The sequence below is a fragment of the Lithobates pipiens genome, unplaced genomic scaffold (genome assembly GCF_037356315.1).
Source record: "Lithobates pipiens isolate NorthernLeopardFrog02 unplaced genomic scaffold, aLitPip1_a1.2 Scaffold_19, whole genome shotgun sequence".
In the NCBI taxonomy this organism is placed as follows: Eukaryota; Metazoa; Chordata; class Amphibia; order Anura; family Ranidae; genus Lithobates; species Lithobates pipiens.
This window is the reverse complement of record NW_027507764.1, coordinates 447,197,233-447,217,837: the sequence shown is the minus strand read 5'-3', so window position 1 is coordinate 447,217,837 and position 20,605 is coordinate 447,197,233. Positions and strand designations below refer to the sequence as shown.

Sequence of the window (20,605 nt, the reverse complement as noted above, 5' to 3'; positions counted from 1 at the left end):
TCATTGCTGCTCTTGGCCCCTCCCTCCTGTCAAGTGCACCCACAGCAAGCAGATTGCTATGGGGGAACCCGAGCCGAGTCACAGCTCTGTGTGTCCATTTAGACATGGAGTCCTGACCCGGCCCCAGCCCAGCCCCCTCTTTCCTCTGATTATCTAACTGACTTTGACAGCCATGGGAGCCAATGGCGCCACTGCTGTCTCTTAGCCAATCGGGGGGAGAGTCCTGGACGGCTAAGACACTCGTGGACATGCCTGGACAGAGATGGGACTCAGGTAAGTATTAGAGGGTGCTGGGGTGGCTGCTACACACAGACGGTTTTTTATCTTAATGCATAGAATGTGCATCAAGATAAAAAACCTTCTGCCTTTACAACTCCTTTAATAAGTTGAAGGAGATATTTGGTTGACATGGGAATGATATAAAATTCACACCACCTTTTAGTTACACAATGTTTCTAATTCAAACACTCCTGTCCCTAGCAGATAGTTGAATTTTTAGAGTAAACATTAAAATCTGTAGTGAATTTTCATTGTTATTCAATTCTACTGATGTGCATCCAGGTTTTATTATAATTAATCTTTGAAAACTGTATATTAATGGACATCTGTCATTGAAAAGGAAAGCCTTGAATTTGACCCTGCAATTTCTCCATATAATAGCACCAAGCTGGCACTCCTTAGTTTTAAAAGATAAGAGGTATTTCTATTTATTTAACAGGCCCTTTTCATGAAGCTTTTGTCTTGAAAGGTTGTCAAAGGCATGTGTTCCCTTTGCAGCTGGGGAAAGCTGACCTTGTGTGCTTCTGCTAAGTGTTTCTTCGTAAGGATACATACATTAGGTTAATTTTCAAAAAAACACTGTGTTAAAGCTTCACAATGGGATTTTTTCCCCCTATCTGAATTTCTTAGGTGGTAGGGAACTTTCCATTCCTATTTAAGTAATCTGTGCCTGCTTTTAATTGCATTTCCGAGAAAGGGTTAAAACCACAGCAAATCGCTGCTGCAGCAGCGCTATGCCGACGGTATAGCCGCGCTGCCCCATTGATTTCAATGGGCAGGAGCGGTGTATACACCGCTCCTTCACCACTCCAAAGATACTGCTAGCAGGGCTTTTTTTACCGTCCTGCCAGCGCACCGCTCCAGTGTGAAAGGGTCACTATATGGATACGGTCTTCAGGCAAATGCTCCAAAACAATGGATAAGGCAGTAAAATGGGCAAATAAGCCCAACCATGAAGGAGAAAGAGATGAAGAACAGGTCACCTATCGTAATTCGGTAAGGAATATTTAGTGTTGTTGTAAGCATAAGAATTGCACTTGCATTTTCCAGATTAAAAACAAGTGCTTCAAATTAGACAGTAACCAGGAGATCAGCTAACAACCCGATGCATTTTGCCTAAATAGGCCTCATCTGGGGTGCTGTTCCATGATATTTACCGCCTTTATATAGATGTATGAGTCCCCCATAATGAACAGCAGCTCTGACATTAATTGCTGACATTTCTGAGGTCACTTCCGGTTTTGGGCAGGATAGCACCGCCACGTGCGTTTCAAGCCTCATTCTGAAGTGCAGGAAGTGTATCCAGATGGTTAACTGGTCATTTCCGGTTAGAGAATGGTGCTGACGTGTTGCAAGCCTCATTCTGAAATGATGGAACAGGAAATGGCCCAATATCACAAAGAAAACCAATCTGAATATACAACATAAATGGTGATATAAGCACTGACACTAACACATAACCGTATAAGCAGCCAGGTGGAGTGACAGCAAAGTAAAAAACAATCTTTATTAGTGGACATATTATAAATAAAGGAAAAACAAAAAGTTTATTAGAAAAGATAACCAATTGAAATGTAGTAATAATCAAAACAATAGCCCATTTTAAAGGGGATGCAAATAGTTTAATATGTGAAATTGAACGAAATTGGGGAATATTAATGAACAATTTTTCATGGAAGTGACTTCTATTAAAAATTGTAAAAAATAAAATAAAAACTGATTTAGTAAGAATAATACATCTCAGAGCTGATGTGCAGAATGGTGGCCCATATTTATAAACAGTACAATCCTATTTATTGAGTCGTATAAAAAATACTGTAAATTAAGAGCAGAATCTAAAAAATTATTAATAGTTTTTTGTATAAAAACAGGGGTGATCAAATTAAATGAATAAAAAGTAAAAAATAAATGGAGACAATAAAAATAAGAAAATAGAAAAAAATATATCGAAATATATATATATATAGGTGTGCCAAACACAAAGTGTGTTAGCCTTGATTAATAAAACTAACATTGATATCCCTCTGCTTAAACCAAAAGGGGAATGGGTCTGTAGCTGGTATATCCAGTAAGTTTCTAAACGTGAGAAACCCCTGGTCATAGCACCCCCTCTCCATGGGGGGGGTATATTTGTCAATAATGACAAATTGGGAACCTCAGGGGGTCTCGGGTTATGATGTTTTCGATAGTGCCTAGGCAAATTATGTTTGCTTTCACCAGCCTTAATCCTGGCAATATGTTCACCTACCCTTTCGGGGAACGAATGGTACATCCCACATACTGTTTTCCGCAAAGGCAGGTGCTCATATACACAACGTGTGTAGTGGCACAAGTACAGAATATTTTGATGGGATAAGTCTTGTTGGTGACGTTAGACCTAAATTCTGAAATCTTGTGTGTCCCACATGAATTGTGTTTACAAACCACACATTTTTTTTACAGGGAAATAAGCAACCATATTATGAAAAAAATGACGGGCGTGTGGGGGAATTGATAATGTTAGGGGCAATTTTTCCCCGAAGTGAAGGTGCACCTCTAAAAATAACTTTGGGAGAATGGTATCCAGAATATGATCATTAATGATATATCTTTCTGTTGATCAGAAAAAGTCGTGAGCATAGAACACTTGTAAGCATCATCAGATTCCCGTGGAGGTTTTGGTATAAGGAGAGAGTTCCTATCCACCAACGCCACCCTGTGTAATTCCGTGTTTAATGATGTTTCATTGTAGCCCTTTTCAATAAACCTTTGTTTAAGAATAGAAGCCTGAACAAAATGCGTATCGGCATCTGTAAAATTCCTACGCAATTGGCTGCGAGGGACTGATTCAAGCCATGATCGATGATGGCATCTATCTATAGAAATAAAACTATTGAGATCAGTTCTCTTGAAATTAGTCTGAAACCTAAATTGTCTTGAAGCTATTTCTATCTCGAGATTTAAAAAATTTATTTTGGAAGAACTGAATTCATACGACAATGAGATACCACAATTGTTGTCATTAAGACAGATGAAAAAGTCCTGAAGGGATTGCCTTCCCATAGGAGGAGGATGTCGTCTATATATCTGGCCCACAGAACAAGACTGTCTGTGTTCAGAATAGACGACATCCTCCTCCCATTTTCTGCATAAAAAGATTGGCGAGGCTGGGGGCAAATTTAGCCCCCATAGCAATGCCTCTTTGTTGCAAAAAGAACTTATGGTTTTCTGGTATAAGCTGAAAAATGTATGTATGTACATGTTGTTTCTTTCTGTATATTTACACAATGGCTTTTATGGGTATACCAGTCCTGGCTTTTGGAAGCCATGGCCCTTATCTTGTGGGGATGATAAATCACCCCTAAACGCCTAAAATGTATAGATATGGAGGGGTAAATGGCACTGCCAAAATGTGTAAGTGACTACAATAATGTCAAAGCAAAATCCTCACGATTACTCATAGACCTCTTATAAATAATCAAGTGTAATACATAAAAAGGTGCTAATCAAAAGTGCAATGTGCTAGTATGTGAAAAAAGTCCAAAATGCAAAAGTGTCCATCCATTAATTCATAAGTAAAGCACATATATACAGCGCTGGTGCAAAATAATAGTTCAAATGTCGGGAGCAAGAAATTGCAAAATTTAATAATGTCCGTAATATTGTCATTTTCCAACAATTGTGCAGACAATCACAACTTCTGTGCAGAAAAGTGAATTTTCACACGTGCTCCCCTCTCAGTTCCACACTCAACGGATAGCGGCACCCATGCAGGGGTAAATCGCATATAAGCAGATTGGCGTTTGGTGCTCAGTGGAATAGCCTCTTCTGCAGCGGGATGGATGGGAAAGATTGATAATCGTAGCGTAAATCCGATAAATGAGTTTTAATTTCATCAATCAAACGATTTCTTTAAAAAATTGCACTACACTAGTGCCAGGGACAATGGCCTTACTTTCATTACCCTTAAAAACCATCCGCAAATTACTAAAATAACCCCCCCCCCCCATTTAAATTTCAATCTGTGCTGTCTGATACATTTTGTGGTCCTTTTTTTCCCTTGCCCTCAGACCACAGGTATTGTATTGTATATAAATGACTGGTGTGCGCGTCTCTACCAATAAATTACTAACCTGGATTTCTAAGAACTTTCTTTCCTCTTGCTCTCCCGCTGATGTGTTCAGGAGCAAAGAAACATTTGGTACTTCCAAGTGTGGAGGATTATGGGATTAATTGTATGCGACAGGGAGCGTACTCGGCCCTTAGTCCTGTAGTGACAAAGAGGCTGGTGGGTGAAACCACAACGGACAGAGGGTGACGCATGCATCCAACATGCCCAGATGTATTTTGGATTTGAAAAGTCTGCGGGCAGCTTTGATTTTGCAAAAGAGTTGAATGGGTGATGAATAATGTAACCACTCTGCACTGTAGTGGTCAGCCGGAGGAACCAGTGAGAGCTGCGGGGGACCACAGTTCGACACGCCTAGAAGTGTTGGTTTCCTTCAAACTTCAGGGATCATTTGTTAGGATTGGAGCAGGATTGTGGACAGCAGGAGAGGTAAGTTTTCCCTTTCCTCAAGGTATGTGTTTGATGACAATTTGTTTGATTTTTAAAATTATAAGCAATCAACTGTTACCTTGTTCTTCCCTTTATTTAGAATGCTTCCGTTCTGCTTCTCCTATTAAAGAGGTTCTAAATAACTTTTTGTTTTGTGCTTTTCTAGTAAGTTTTTATTTCATAACTTACTAATAATATAATCGTTTCTACTTGTTGCAACCAAAATAAAATACTCTTATTTCCCACCACTAATTCCCAACATTCTTATAATTTCAGAGCTCACAGTATGTGCAGTGTGTCGCAGGATGCCTTCAACTGATGCTTAGGGTTAATGAGTACCGTTTTGCGTGGGTGGAAGCAGATGGTGTCAACTGGTAAGGCTTCTTATTGAGTGTAATGATAAATGCAAAAGAGCATCTTAAAGACAATTGCTGTCACCATGGATTTGACTACATCTTGGGAATAAGAGTAATATGATTATTGAAAGATAAGGCACTCGACAGTGTACAGGAGACAACTATGGCTTATACAAAGGGTGAAAGTTCTAGAGAGTGGGTGTAATGCAGGTAAAATTTTCTTAACGTTAGAGTAGTGCAGATTGAATAAATATATATATATTTCCACATTGTACAGTATTTCAATTGTTTGTAGGCTACTCCTATTACCTTGAATGATCTTTAAATTTGTAAACTTACTTTGTGAAGATCCCCACACTGTTAACCTTTTTGAATTCAATGACATGTATTTGCATTATATGCCCTGTGAATAGACTATGTCGCAGGGGCGTACGTACAGGGGTCATAATTGCGAACCGGCCCATGCTCCAGGGGTCCTGTGCGCCCCCCCACACCTGGATGGGAGGGGTGAGGGTGGCATGTAGAGGAGCCAATCGCTCCATGCAGCTACTGAATGCCCACACATCATCCTCTCCCTCCTGCAGACATTCAGCAACTGCAGGAAGGAAAGAGAATGCATCGGTTGCTCTACATGCCTCCTCCCTATCCTGCTGCCTTGGGCCCATGTGTGCTCCTCTGATTTGTAACTATCACTGGCTAATTTTTTTCTTTATCGTACATCACGGGACACAGAGACATAGTATTAACTATATGGGTACGTAGGCACCTTCAGGTGATGGACACTGGCACACCCAAGACAGGAAGTTCATGCCCTATATAACAGCTCCTCCTACCAGTGTCTAAGGTGTTGGTCACGAGTGAAGATGTGCTCTGCAGTGCCACTGCAAGGATCCTTACTGGATTTAAATGGCCTCCACAGACCGGATCCATCCAGAGTGCCACTGAGGCCAAGGTGGTTGGTACCCGGGCCTCGTATTAGAAGAACAAGGTTTTGCCTGCAATGCTTCTCTTTGGAGACCTGGACCTTTGGGTCAGTGCTTTGGTCATGCTCACATTACTTAAAGTTTTTCCTGGCGGGGTGCTATACGGGTCCAAGGGAGTGGAACCCAGCTAAAAAGGGACCCGGTCATTGAAGGTTTGTTAAACATAACCCATCGTGATGGGTGAAGGTTGGATCTGTCTGATAACAGCAGAACCCTGCGGCGGGGATAAGGTAAGTGAAGAAGCCTAGGAACTGTAAAAAGTCCACCTAGGATTTTCTTCTGTGTGGAATGTTATAATGCCTAAAATCTCCACTAGAGGGTGTAAATGCATACCTTATTACGTTGCTTCTCAGCTAACTCTGTGTCCGCAGCAGACAGTATGTTGGGTCTCAGCCATCAGGAGAAATTCAAGGGGGGAGTCCTGGATTGCAGGGAAAGTTGGCAAGTAGGTAAACCTCACTGCAGCTTCTCCCCCCTGGAAAGGGAAGAAGGGGTAGGAGGCTACAACAGCCCCCCCACCCTCGTCCCCGGGGGTGCAGCTGCTTTCCATGTTTTTTTCCTCCCTGAGTGTCCCCCTTCTGTGTCCTCCCCCTCCCTCTCATGGAATCTGCCGCTAGGTAGATCCGAACAGCGCTGCACGGGCAAACTAGGAGACTTAAATTAATGGAGGGGCGTGTTAGAAGATGGAGGGGGCGTTGCCTAGCACGGCATCGTGTACGGGAAACTGCCTCCTTGTGGATTACATGTCGCAGGCGCAGAGCTCAGAAATCAGACCTCTGTCAGTTTGCAGCTGAGAGCAGGCAGGCAATGCACAGGATCAGTGGGAGCATGTAAAGGGGATGATGCAGGCATTTCCAAAGGGAACACATTTCTCTCAGCATCAGGCTGAACTTTATTGGTGGCATTTTCATTTGCTAGACTAGTTCAGCGAGTGGTGCATTTATTTAGTACCTCTGATGTTGTGCTTAGGACTATGCCTCCCAAAAAGACTGTTACAAACGCCTTTAAAAAGGGTACCTAAAGCATCAACCCCAGGCACTGAGGATTCTAGTAATGCCTCCACATTGTCATCTTCTCCTGAAGTACCAGAAGTGGCTAGCCAGGGTAAGCCAGTGGGAGTTCCAGCTGCTGCTGGCATTTCAACCTCTGTTTACGTAACTGAAGATGCTCTTTCCTCCGCCCTGCTGGAGCTAGAGGAGAGACTAGTGGCTTTAATCGTATCCTCCATCCAAAGGGAGCGGAAGCATGGTAGATCCTCCTCCCTCACCTCAGACCCTTTATCAAGGGACCAGTGGGTGGAGGATGAGGTATTACCCTCATGGGATCAGGAGAAAAGGCAATCCAGTGACTCCTCTTCTGCAGAATCAACAGGGCAAAAACTCTTTTCAGCCTTGCAATCTCAAAAATTGCTGGTACAATCTCTTACAGAGATGGTTCGTTCCTTCTTTCAAGCTGCCCTTAACGGAGTCAGCCGAAAGTTCTGTTTCTCCTTTGGGTTCCTTAAGACCTCCACAGATTTTTGCATGCGTTTCCCGTCCATGCATTACTAGAACAGCTTATTTATGCTGAATGGGATCACCCGGGTAAGAATTTTCTCCCTCCTAAAAGGTTTTCAGTTATTTATCCCGTGGAGGAGAAATTCATCAAAAGATATAATGTGCCAGCAGTTGACGCTGCTATATCCAGTGTGAATAAGTCTAACTTGTCCAGTAGACAATTCGCAAATGCGTAAGGATCCAATAATTAAAAGATTGGAATTCCTGCTGAAATCCTCTTTTTCTTTGGCAGGTGCAGTTACTCGGCCTGCAGTCGCTGCAATAGGCATCTGTCAGTCCCTGAAGGACCACTTTAAACAGGCCCTTAAGGAGGTTCCTGTATAACAGGCCTGGGACTTGGCCAAACTACCAAGAGCATTAGGTTTTGCCGTTGACACCATCAAGGATTCTATCCACCAGGCATCTCGTCTTGCGCTTGTGCTGGTGCACATGCGAAGGATCCTGTGGTTAAAAAATTGGTCAGCTGAAGCACCATGTAAAAGGCTCCTGACTGGTTTTCCTTTTCATGGGGATCGGCTATTTGGGGATGATTTGGACAAATACATCCAAAAGATTTAAAGTGGGAAAAGTACTCTTTTAGGAGTAAAACCCTTCATTTAAGGTCGCTCTTTCTCCAGCGCCAGGGGCATCTGCCTCTAGGCAGGTGCGACGGCCTCCACCGTCAAAGTCTAGAGGAAAACCTCAGGGTCAGGCCCAGGTGCAAAAGAAGTCCTGGGGGCGGAAACCTGCAAAATAGAATTCTAAAGCCTCATTATGAAAGGACGATCCCGCTCTACAGGATAGGGGGAAGACTTCTGCAGTTCTCAGAAGTCTGGCAGGAGGAAATTCAGGACAGATGGGTCATCTCCACGATAACTCTAGGGTTCAAACTGGAATTTCTGGAGTTTCCACCGCCTCGTTTTCTGAGGTCAAACGTTCCCAAAGATCCAGGGAAAAGGGAATTTCTCGTTCAGGCATTAGAACGATTAATGGCTCAGGGGGATCATCCAAATCCCCACAGAAGATCAAGGTTTGGGGTTCTATTCAAACCTCTTTATGGTACCAAAACTGAATGGAGATGTTAGACCCATTCTAGATCTAAAGAATCTAATTTAGTTCCTGAATGTCCGCTCTTTTCGCATGGAGTCGATCAGGTCGGTGGTTTCTATCCTACAAGGAGGAGAACTTCTGGCCTCTTATCGACATCAGGGATGCATATCTGCATGCTCCTATATTTCTCGCTTTCTGCGGTTCGAGGTAGAACAGCATAATTTTCAGTTTGTAGCCTTGCCCTTCGGGCTGGCTACAGCACCCTAGATATTTACAAAAGTTCTGGCTTCATCTCTAGCCAGATTAAGGGCGCAGGGCATAACAGTCTTGGCATACCTTCAGACCAGTTATCTGGAAGGTGGTAACGACAGATGCTAGCCTTTCAGGTTGGGGAGCAGTACTAGAAAAGACAACTGTCCCAGAGACGGTGGTGAAGAACCGAAAAAACCTTACTCATCAACATCCTAGAGATTCGGGCAGCTCGTCTAGCCCTGAAGACCTGGACATTCAGGTTACGGGGTTGTTCTGTCAGGATCCAATCAGACAATGCCACAGCTGTGGCTTATATCAATCACTAAGGGGGCACCAAGAGTCTCACAGCGCAGAGAGAGGTGTACCATATCCAAACTTGGGCAGAAAGGAATGTTCCGTGCCTATCGGCAGTTTTCATTCCGAGAGTAGAGAATCGGCAGGCGGACTGCTTGAGCCACCAGCAATTGCTTCCGGGGGAATGGTCCGTTCACCCCGACATTTTTCTGTCTGTTTGCCAAAAAGGGGGGATTCCGGATGTAAATCTTCTGGCATCCAGGTTCAACGTGAAGTTGGTCAACTTTGTGTCCAGGATAACAGATCTACTCGCACGCGGAACAGATGCGTTGGCAACCCCATGGGATCAGTTCTCACTGATTTATGCATTCCTCCATATTCATTTGCTGCCACGACTTCTTTGCAGGATCAAGCTGGAAAGAGCCTGTAATTCTTGTAGCCCCAGCATGGCCCAGGTATTCAGAAATCATAAAGAAGGCAGTGGGGGATCAATGGTTCATTCCACTACATCCAGACCTAATTTCACAGTGCCTGATATTCCACCCTACCTTACAAACTCTAAATTTAAGGCCTTGAAACCTACATTCTGCAGAAACGTGAGCTAAACGGGTCAGTTATCTACCTTGATTAATGCAAGGAAGCCAGCTTACGGAATCCTATATTATAGAGTCTGGAGGGCTTATGTTTCCTGGTGGGAATCCAAGGGTTTGCACCCTCGGAAATTTAGCCTAGGCAGAATTCTTGCTTTCTACAATTAGGGGTAGAGATGAAGCTGGCCTTGAGTACTATTAAAGGCCAAGTCTTGGCCTTATTTCAAAGACCACTTGCTTCGCATTCTTTGGTCTGGGTTTTTATGCAAGGGGTGATAGGGCTTAATCCGCCAGTTAGATCACCTTTGAATCCTTGGGACTTGAACTTAGTTTTGTCAGTGTTACAAAAACAGGCTTTTGAACCAATACAGCATACTCCCTTAGTCCTTCTGAAAAGGAAGTTAGTATTCTTGGTTGCTATATTCTCAGCAAGGAGGGTTTCGGCATTAATTGGCTGCTCTTTCTTGTAAAGAGCTATATTTGTTTATTCACAAGGACAGGGTTGTGACGCGTCCTTGTCCAAGTTTTCTGCCTAAAGTGGTCTCAGGGTTTCTCCTGAACCAAGATATTGTCCTTCCATAGTTTTTTCCAAAACCATGTTCTAGGTAAGAGAAGTCACTACATTGTCTTGATGTGGTGAGAGTGGTCAAGGTCTCTTTAAAGACTGCTTAGCTCTGGAAGACTTCTTTGTGCTGCCAGAAGGTCCTAGGAAAGGACAAGCAGCGTCGAAATCTACTATTTCTAAGTGGATTTAGCAAGTTATAATTCAGGCTTCAAGGCGCACTCTACCAGAGTGCTTAGTGCTTCTTCAGCAGTGCATTACCAGGCCTCCATGGCTCATATCTGTAAGGCTGCAACTTGGTCTTCAGTACATACATTCACCAGGTTTTATCAGATGGATGTAAAAAGGCATGAGGCTATCTCCTTCGGCCCCAGTGTGTTACAGGCAGCAGTATAGGTCCTCAAGTCTGTAGGCGCCCTGCGGGTTGTCTCCCCCCTCCCCTCAAATAGCATTGCTATGGGACGTCCCATATAGTTAATACTATGGCTCTGTGTCCAGTGATATACGATAAAGAAAATAGGATTTTTATAACTGCTTACCTGTAAAATCCTATTCTTGGAGTAAATCACAGGACATGGAGGTCCCGTCCCTCTTTTGGGATTTGTGTATATTGCTTTTCTCCAAAAACGGATGTGCCGGTATCCATCACCTGAAGGTGCCTATATACCCATGTAGTTAATACTATGGCTCTGTGTGCCATGATGTACTGCAAGAAAAGGATTTTACAGGTAAGCTATTATAAAAATCCTATTTTTTCCTCTTCAGTCATAGCTGTAGTAAATTGTGTTTGCCATGCTTCAGTTTATGAATGAACAGGAAGTTCAGTATAGAGTTCTTCCTCTTTGTTTATTCATTCTGTGCTGCAGAGCTGGAGATTGAGGTATTTCCGCAATCTCCTTTGTGTCTGTTTAGACCCCTGATATTTCACCAAAGCCTCCCAACAGGGCTCCTTAACCACTTGAGGACCGCCGTATTGCCATTGTACGTCAGCACAATGGCACAGGCAGGCATAATCACGTACATCTACGTGATTGCCTTCCAGCGGGTGGGGGGTCCCATCGGACCCCCTCCCGCTGGTTACGGCGGTCCGATTCGGTCCAGGAGCGCTCCGTGATGAGGGGATGGCCGTTCGTTTTCGGCCACCCCCTCTGGATCGCTCCTGGCCAATGAGAAGCTTCCTCCCCTGTGTATTGTTTACACAGGAAGGAGGAAGTGATGTCATTCTCCTCGGGGCGGTCTTTTTGACCGGACTACGAGGAGAAGAGTAAAAGTAAGTCTGCACGAACACTACACTGACATGTAGGTACACACAGGCACACAAACCCCCCCCCGATCCCCCCCCCGATCGCCCCCCGATCCCCCCCCGCCCCCCCTCCCCCCCCCAGTCACAGTGTCACTGATTGCATTGATCATTTCTTTACTGATCAATGCATTCAGTGTCAGTTGTGACAGTAAAACTGTCAGGACAGTTAGTGTTAGGTCCAGGGTAGCCCCCTATCACCCCCCAATAAAGATTTAACCCCCTGATTGCCCCTAGAGTTAACCCTTTCACCCCCTTTTGCCAGTGTCACTAAGCGATCATTTTTCTGATCGCTGCATGTGTCGCTAGTGTCGCTAGGTAGCTAGTTATTTTTTTAGGTTCACCGCCAGGTTTTTATATCGCTAGGTACCCCGATATACTACCCAATAATGTTTTTAACCCCCTGATTGCCGCTAGTTAACCCTTTCACCCCCTTTTGCCAGTGTCACTAAGCGATCGTTTTTCTGATCGCTGCATTAGTGTCGCTACAGTCGCTAGGTAGCTAGTTATTTTTTTAGGTTCACCGCCAGGTTTTTATAGCGCTAGGTACCCCGATATACTACCCAATAATGTTTTTAACCCCCTGATTGCCGCTAGTTAACCCTTTCACCCCCTTTTGCCAGTGTCACTAAGCGATCATTTTTCTGATCGCTGCATGTGTCGCTAGGTAGCTAGTTATTTTTTTAGGTTCACCGCCAGGTTTTTATATCGCTAGGTACCCCGATATACTACCCAATAATGTTTTTAACCCCCTGATTGCCGCTAGTTAACCCTTTCACCCCCTTTTGCCAGTGTCACTAAGCGATCGTTTTTCTGATCGCTGCATTAGTGTCGCTACAGTCGCTAGGTAGCTAGTTATTTTTTTAGGTTCACCGCCAGGTTTTTATAGCGCTAGGTACCCCGATATACTACCCAATAATGGTTTTAACCCCCTGATTTCCGCTAGTTAACCCTTTCACCCCCTTTTGCCAGTGTCACTAAGCGATAATTTTTCTGAACGCTGCATCAGTATCGCTAGTGTCGCTAGGTAGCTAGTTAACTAGGCTCCCAAAAAGTCCCCCACATGTGGTATCCCCGTACTCGGGAGAAGCAGCAGAATTTATTTTGGGGTGTAATTTGACTTCTGCCCATAGCATGTGTGAGCAATATATCATTTAGTGACAACTTTGTGCAAAAAAAAAAAAGTTTGTAATATTCCCGCAACTTTTGGCAAAATATAAAATATTCCATGGACTCAACATGCCTCTCAGTAAATAGCTTGGGGTGTCTACTTTCCAAAATGGGGTCATTTGGGGGGGTTTTGTGCTATTTTGGCATTTTATGGCCTTCGAAACTGTGATAGGTAGTGAGGAGTTAAATCAAAAATTTGCACCCTTAGAAATCCTGAAGGTGGTGATTGGTTTTCGGGGTGCCGTGCGCGACTAGACTCCCAAAAAGTCCCACACATGTGGTATCCCCGTACTCGGGAGAAGCAGCAGAATGTATTTTGGGGTGTCATTTCACATATAACCATGGCATGTGTGAGCAATATATCATTTAGTGACAACTTTTTGTAAAAAAAATTTTTTTTTTATTTTTTTGTCATTATTCAATCCCTTAGGACAAAAAAAATAAATATTCAATGGGCTCAACATACCCATCAGCAATTTCCTTGGGGTGTCTACTTTCCAAAATGGGGTCATTTGGGGGGGATTTGTACTGCCCTGCCATTTTAGCACCTCAAGAAATGAGATCGGCAGTCATAAATTAAAAGCTGTGTAAATTCCAGAAAATGTACTCTAGTTTGTAGACGCTATAACTTTTGCGCAAACCAAAAAATATACGCTTATTGACATTTTTTTTACTAAAGACATGTGGCTGAATAAATTTTGCCCTCAATGTATGACTAAAATTTAGTTTATTCGATTTTTCTTATAACAAAAAGAAGAAAATATCTTTTTTTTTCAAAATTTTCGCTCTTTTTTCATTTATATCGCAAAAAAAAAAAATCGCAGAGGCAATCAAATACCATCAAAAGAAAGCTCTATTTGTGGGAAGAAAAGGACGCAAATTTCGTTTGGGTGCAATATTGCATGACCGCGCAATTACCAGTTAAAGCAGCGCAGTGCGAAATTGCAAAAAGACCTCTGGTCCTTAAGGTGTTTATTGGTCCGGAACTGAAGTGGTTAAAATGTAAAAGAAATAAATGAAATTGTAAAAAAAAAAAAAAAAAAAAAAAAAAAGAACTAAAGTTAAAAAAAAAAAACTATAGACACCAGTGGTGGAACTACCAGAGTCCCAGAGGTCACGACTGGCCTCTGGCATTCTGCCACCATGGGGGGACACCAAAGCAGCAGGAAAGGAGCTCACTGCTGGACCGTAATAAAGAGTCCCACAATGGGAGTAAAGGGCCCCCAGGATAGGTGGGAAGGCCAAGGGGGGCCCTTCATGGTGTTTTACCCTGGGCCCCTGAAGGCTCTAGTTGCGCCTCTGCACTGTTTCATAGAATTCACAGATCCTGCCTTCTGGACTAGAGAGGTGCAAAGAGGAGGCGTTTTCAGGAGGTAGAATCAGTGCAGGAGTTACAACTTGCAGGCAGCAAGGTACCATGGGATATGTAGTTCTTCTTCTTTCAAAACATAAAAGATAAGTGTATATTGGGTTGTCAAAAATAAGTATTTTTTGTATTACAATGCTGATGTTATAAGTGAAAAAGTATGATGTGACTATAGAACGCCTTTAATAGGGAACATTAAGTGATTGATGAAGTTCAAGTTGCATTTTGGGACTTATCAAAAATTCCCACTTCGTGCAACACAATGTGAAAAGAAGAATGCTGCATGCTAATGTCACTTAACCCTTTCATATTGCTGAGGCTGTTTTATGCCTTCATTGTTTTTTATGCAGTCTGCAAGTCACACACAGCTTTAACAGTCTCACTTATTTTATGACAAAGCGATGTGAAAAACCCATTTGTCAAAGTGCTCATTGGAAGACAATCTTTGTTATGTGCTATATACAACGCTTAATAATGTACACAGTAGGTGATATGTAAGCATGTTGTATAAAAAATGCCAAAATTATAGGAGACCTGGGTCTTTTCTACATTAAGCTCCATCACACCAGGATGTATACTAAAGTATGTGTCAAGCTGAAATTTGGAGCCGATATATAAAATATTGTCAGAAATTTTTATAAACTTGGCGCTGTTTTAATCCACCAGTTGATGGGGTCAATAGCATAGTGTCAGCTGAGTCTGGGTCACAGGATGACATTAATGTATGTACTCCTGTGACTCACAGAGAAGTATAGCCAGAACAAATTTGATCACACTTATCTCTTAAAATCCTAAAGGACAGAAGTAGATGGGAAATTTTTCAGTGGGTGCACTAGTTCTTGTGACAACTGTCAGAGAAATCTTTTTATTTTTTTTTTTTTTATTTTTTTTTCTTCACTTTGGAGAAATTACCTCTTGTGCTGTGGCTATGGGACAGGAAGTGAGAAGCAATTGCCCCAATGAGACGGTTGGCAAAAGAAAAAACTCAAAAGGGGGGGGCAAACCTGCCCGACCAGGCTACTTAAAAGCTAAAGGATAGGTTTGAACAGGACTATATTCTGTATTGTCTGATGGTTAATTGCAAACAGCATGATGTTGCCCACTTTGAGCTCTAATTAATAATAATTGCTGGTTTGTGCACTTTGCATATAGTGTTCACTTGAACTGTTAAATCCACGATTTTTAATAATGATAAAGTACCATAGTTTAAACCACCTGCTGACAGCAATTCATATATATACGTTGTGGATGCAAGCGGTTTACTGGGATTATATATATTACAGACGATATCACTTGTGCCACCTGTATTGTGTTTTTTTTTTTTTTTTTTTTTCAGCAGGCGGCTGTTTTTCTCCCTGGCAGCTCATGAGCTGCTGGAACGCTTTCAGAAGTGGAGGGAGGGGATGAACCCCCTCCGCCACTCGCCGGTGTTTCTTGGGCTTCCTGTATCTGCCGGCTCGCCCGAGAAACGATCCGATGGTGTCGCTGGCTGGTCACACAGACGATCAAAGAGTAGATCCGCTTTGTTTGCCTCTATGGCCTTGGAGAACCGGGACGACCAGTACAGGGTGGAAGTAAACAAGTTTTTTTAAAGCAAAACCACTTTTTTTTTTTTTTATCTTTTAAAGGTAAAGAGGAGATTTGGGGTCTTTTTGACCCCATATCTCTTAATAAAGAGGACCTGTCATCCGTATTCTTATCACAAGGTATGTTTACAGTCCTTGTAATGGGAATAAAAGTGATAATTTTTTAAAGGTACAGTGTCAAATTTTAAATAAGGAAAAAAAAAAAATTAAATTCCCTCCTTGCATGTAAGTCGTGCATGCACCTGTAAACTGTGTTTGCATCACACGTGAGGTAATGCTGTAAACATTAGAGCGAGCGCTATAATTCTAGTGCTAGACCTCCTTTGTAACTCTAAACAGGTTACCTGTAAAGGAAAATATCGCCTATGGAGATTTTTAATTACTGTAGTTTCGTTTTGTCGCCATTCCATGATCGTGCACGATTTTAAAGTGTGACATGTTGGGTTTCTATTTACTCGGCGTAACATCATCTTTCATATTATAGAAAAATGGGGTATAATGTTTGTTTTGTTTGTTTTTTTATATTCATTAAAATTTATTTTTTCCCCAAAAATTTGTGTTTTAAAAAAAAACTGCTGCGCAAATACCGTGTGATATAAAAAAAAATGCAACGATCCCCATTCTATTCCCTAGGGTCTCTGCTAAAAATGTGTGTGTGTGTGTGTGTGTGTGTGTGTGTGTATATATATATATATATATATATATATATATATATATATATATATATATATATATAATGTGCCAGAAAAGGCTTGGTCTTCAAGTGGTTAAGGAGCTGGTTTACACCCACCTAACTGGAACAAAATATATAGTACCTTTTTATGGTTGCTTGCTTTTCAAGGGAGTTCTGTATGGTTGAAGCTTTATGAATTATCGATAATTCCTCTGTCAGCCTGTAGATCAGCTATATCTTTATATACATTGCTTTATTCTAACCACAAAGTGTATGTGTGTAAGCTGTGCGCCTTTTGATATGGATGGTGTTTGCCTCAAGTAGAGACTGCAAAGCAAAATTTGCAGCAAAGGCGGAAGCATAAAACGGAGAAATTGAGCAGATGATTGGAGAGTGGCAGACCAAATTGAAGACACTTTTGAATAGTACACATTACAAAAAAGGAAAAAAAAAAAATCCTATTTAGGTCAGAGATATATATTAGTGTGTGTAATTACACAAATTTATTTTCAGGTTGTACTGGTGCACTTCTTTTCTTGTGAAGTTCAATCATCTAACTGCTTGTTTTCAGGTGGTCAGCCCCAAAGTTTTCACTGGAAAACCGCTTGGGGAAAAACCATGATCCAACCACGCAAGCCGGAAAGGCTTTTTTTTTTGTAGAAGTAGTGTACATAATGCTTCTATTTTACCATCATTACAATAATTTTTGACTGTTTTAGGAAAATCATAGATGGTGACAGATTAAAATTGAAAAGTTATTCCTAGATGCGAACATCGGCAACGTCAGAACATCAGCATTGTAATAGCAATACAAACAATAGTTATATTTGACAATCCAATATAAATTTACTTGAAAATCCCCTTTCGTGGTTTGAGTGCTACCTACCTGCTGGCCATCTCTTAACAGTTTCCTGAATTCCTTACATGCATTGCAGCTACTCCTTTGCGCATTCCTTTGGTTCACTTTCAATTTATAAGAACTACCTATCTCATGTTACCTTGCTGCCTGCAAGCAGTGCTTCCTGTACAGACACCGCCTCCTCTCACTTCTGTACTTCAGAAGGCAGGATACACTTTGACTTCATGATGTTATAAAACTGCTTGTGTAGCAGTTTTTAAATGTTAAATACATTTTTTAATAAGAGATTATAACACCTGTCAGTTGCTCAACCGCATACTCTACGCTATGTGCTCTTCAGCAAGTAACCGCTGCATATACATCATATTTGTACCCTAAAAATAAAAAATATTACTGAGTGCTACCTGTGAATACATTAAGAATGTGAAGACACTGACACTGAGACTGAATCTGCAATTTATTGAAGTACTTTAATTTGCACTAGAGACTGCAAATTGACAGAGATTTTATATTGCATATAAATAGCACTTTTTTGGATTGGGATTTTATGGTATCGCTGCGCTTTATAGCGTGAATGTTTTGTTGCACTTTATTGAGATATTTTTACTGTGATATTTTGAATAGGGGTTTCTTTTAGTAGTATAAAACAAATCAATCAGCGCTGAACACAACAAATAAGTGAAAAATTAAACAATTAATTAAAAAACATGCAGCTCGAATACTATAGGTCAAAATACCAAATCCCACATTACAAAGTAAAAGCAACAGTACAGCGCATAAATAAATAATCTAAGTGAAATGAAAAAGTGACACTCTATTAGTGCATCAAAATACAAAAGTCCATAAATTTAAAGAACAATAAGTGGAGATGTCAGAAAAAAGATCCGCTGGTGCAATGTGCCTTCAATCGACAAAAATAAGTGATGATGTGATTCCTTCACCAATAATCAAGATGGACTCTCTCCTCAAAATATGGACCCCTGATTTAACAGACAGGTCAGAAAACGCATGTTCCCATCATGGGTAACTCACAGCATTCAGTAGATATAGCGGTAGTGCTCAAAGATTGAATCCTTTTCAGTATCCTCAATTTAATATGATTCCATAAAAAACATAAAAAACAAAATCTAGACCTAAGCCGTGACGTCATCCGCAAGCTGCTATACTGATCCATGCATGGACGCTGTGATACATTTGTTTTCATGCCCAGCACTCAGCACTGGAGATCAGTGCACCAGAATGTGAGTGTATCTCTTTTACTTCTGTTTTAAATAAATTTGTGGAAACAGAGAGCACTAGATTTTGTTTTTTATGTTTTTTATGGAATCATATTAAATTGAGGATACTGAAAAGGATTCAATCTTTGAGCACTACCGCTATATCTACTGAATGCTGTGAGTTACCCATGATGGGAACATGCGTTTTCTGACCTGTCTGTTAAATCAGGGGTCCATATTTTGAGGTGAGAGTCCATCTTGATTATTGGTGAAGGAATCACATCATCACTTATTTTTGTCGATTGAAGGCACATTGCACCAGCGGATCTTTTTTCTGACATCTCCACTTATTGTTCTTTAAATTTATGGACTTTTGTATTTTGATGCACTAATAGAGTGTCACTTTTTCATTTCACTTAGATTATTTATTTATGCGCTGTACTGTTGCTTTTATTTAGTTTCTTTTAGTAGGTAGTAACATTTTACGTGACATAAGTATTTATACAAGTTAGCACTTTTTGGAATATTTTTTATTTTTTGCAGAGGGGTTGGGGTATTGTAATATTTACAGCTCCACACCTATATTTGATTTTTCTCTTTATACCTGTCAGTTGCTGTCTGTGTCCTTTATTAGGGAATTTTATCCTCTCTATTTGTCCTGTTTACCATTTTATTATCGTAAGCGAAAAAAAAATAAAAAAAAAATAAAATAAAACTTTTCTGTGGCAAAAATTGAAATGGAAAGAAAAGGTATTGGTCATGGCAACTAAAAAGATACTGGCCACTATTTTTTAGTGTGGTGGAGTCTGGTTTAATCAAAAACTTTTGTTTCTCTTATATTCACCGGCCGACACAGCTCCTCTCTGTAACTAAATGGGTTGTTTAGCCTGCCATTAGGAGAACTAGGCAAAATTGTTATACAATACACAGAACTTTAGTCCCGCCCCGGGGGGCGGACCCTGTGCTAACAACCCTCCCTGCTCCCAGCAGACTGTTTTTATTTTGCCTAGTAAGGAGAATGACCTAGGAACCCTGTGGGCCCTTATGGTCCATTCTTTTGATGCAGGTTTGATGTTTTTCACGCAAGATGAATGATCCTCGGATCTTCTATCAACTGCCGGCTGGGTGACAGGCTGGTTAATGATATTCTTGTAGTCTCCCCAGTCCAGCCATCGAGCGTGTGCCGGCCGCAGCTGAGGCTCGGCAGGCTACGACATGCCTCAGCTCCAGAGATGGTCGGTGAGCTTCAATTCTCCAGGGTATACATATGACCGGGCTACTGCTGTCTGGATCACAGTATACCAGGCCAGCAGCTACCCTATAACTGCGCAGGATTAGGTCTGTGATGGAATGTCTCCCAGCTCTTCAGGAATGGTAAGTACGGCTCTCCCTGCTTTGGTGGGGTGAGCAGCTGGGCATTCCCTGGGGGCTCGATTCGGGGGCCACCTCACCTCCCGATCTTCTCTCCCAAGTCCCTATCTCCCCTCCTTCCCCCCTCTGAGGGGGTTGGCTGCGTGTGTGTGTGTGTGTGTGTGTGTGTGTGTGTGTGTGTGTGTGTGTGTGTGTGTGTGTGTGTGTGTGTGTGTGTGTGTGTGTGTTCGCTGGATTCTTACCTGTACGGGCTCTGTGCGGCTGGCGTTGGTCCGGGTCCCAAAAGGGTCTAAGGAGGTTGTTCTGGCTGTAGGCAGGCAGCACTGTTCTAGGTTTGTTCTGTCACCGCATGGCACTGTCCAGCGGCCATCTTGGATGTGGGAATGGCTGTATTCCCCTTGTGAGCTTCAGCAGCCATCTTCTTTAGGATCTCCAATTAGTTACATTGGCGGCCGTTTTCTTGAAGCCTGAGCGCTCTTTTCGCCGAAGTTCTCTTGTGGCAGCATTACATGTGCTCTCACTTGCTGTTTGCTGTGTCCACTGTGTGTACAGGATGCTGGATGGCTCCTTGCTGAACGCTGAAGCTAGCTCTGCAGAACGTTTCACCGCTGTTATAAGCAGCTGC

The 20,605-nt window shown here is 42.1% G+C and overlaps 1 protein-coding gene across 2 annotated transcripts in view; it reads left to right on the top strand.

Moving 5' to 3' along the window:
* Positions 1-20,605, top strand: part of ATP6V1H (ATPase H+ transporting V1 subunit H) — a 150,695-nt gene that overhangs the window by 52,302 nt on the left and 77,788 nt on the right. For both annotated transcript variants that reach the window (XM_077492693.1, XM_077492694.1), the window contains exon 9: positions 5,093-5,190. In XM_077492693.1, the coding sequence (XP_077348819.1) occupies positions 5,093-5,190 (98 nt within the window). The remainder of the gene's footprint in view (positions 1-5,092; positions 5,191-20,605) is intronic.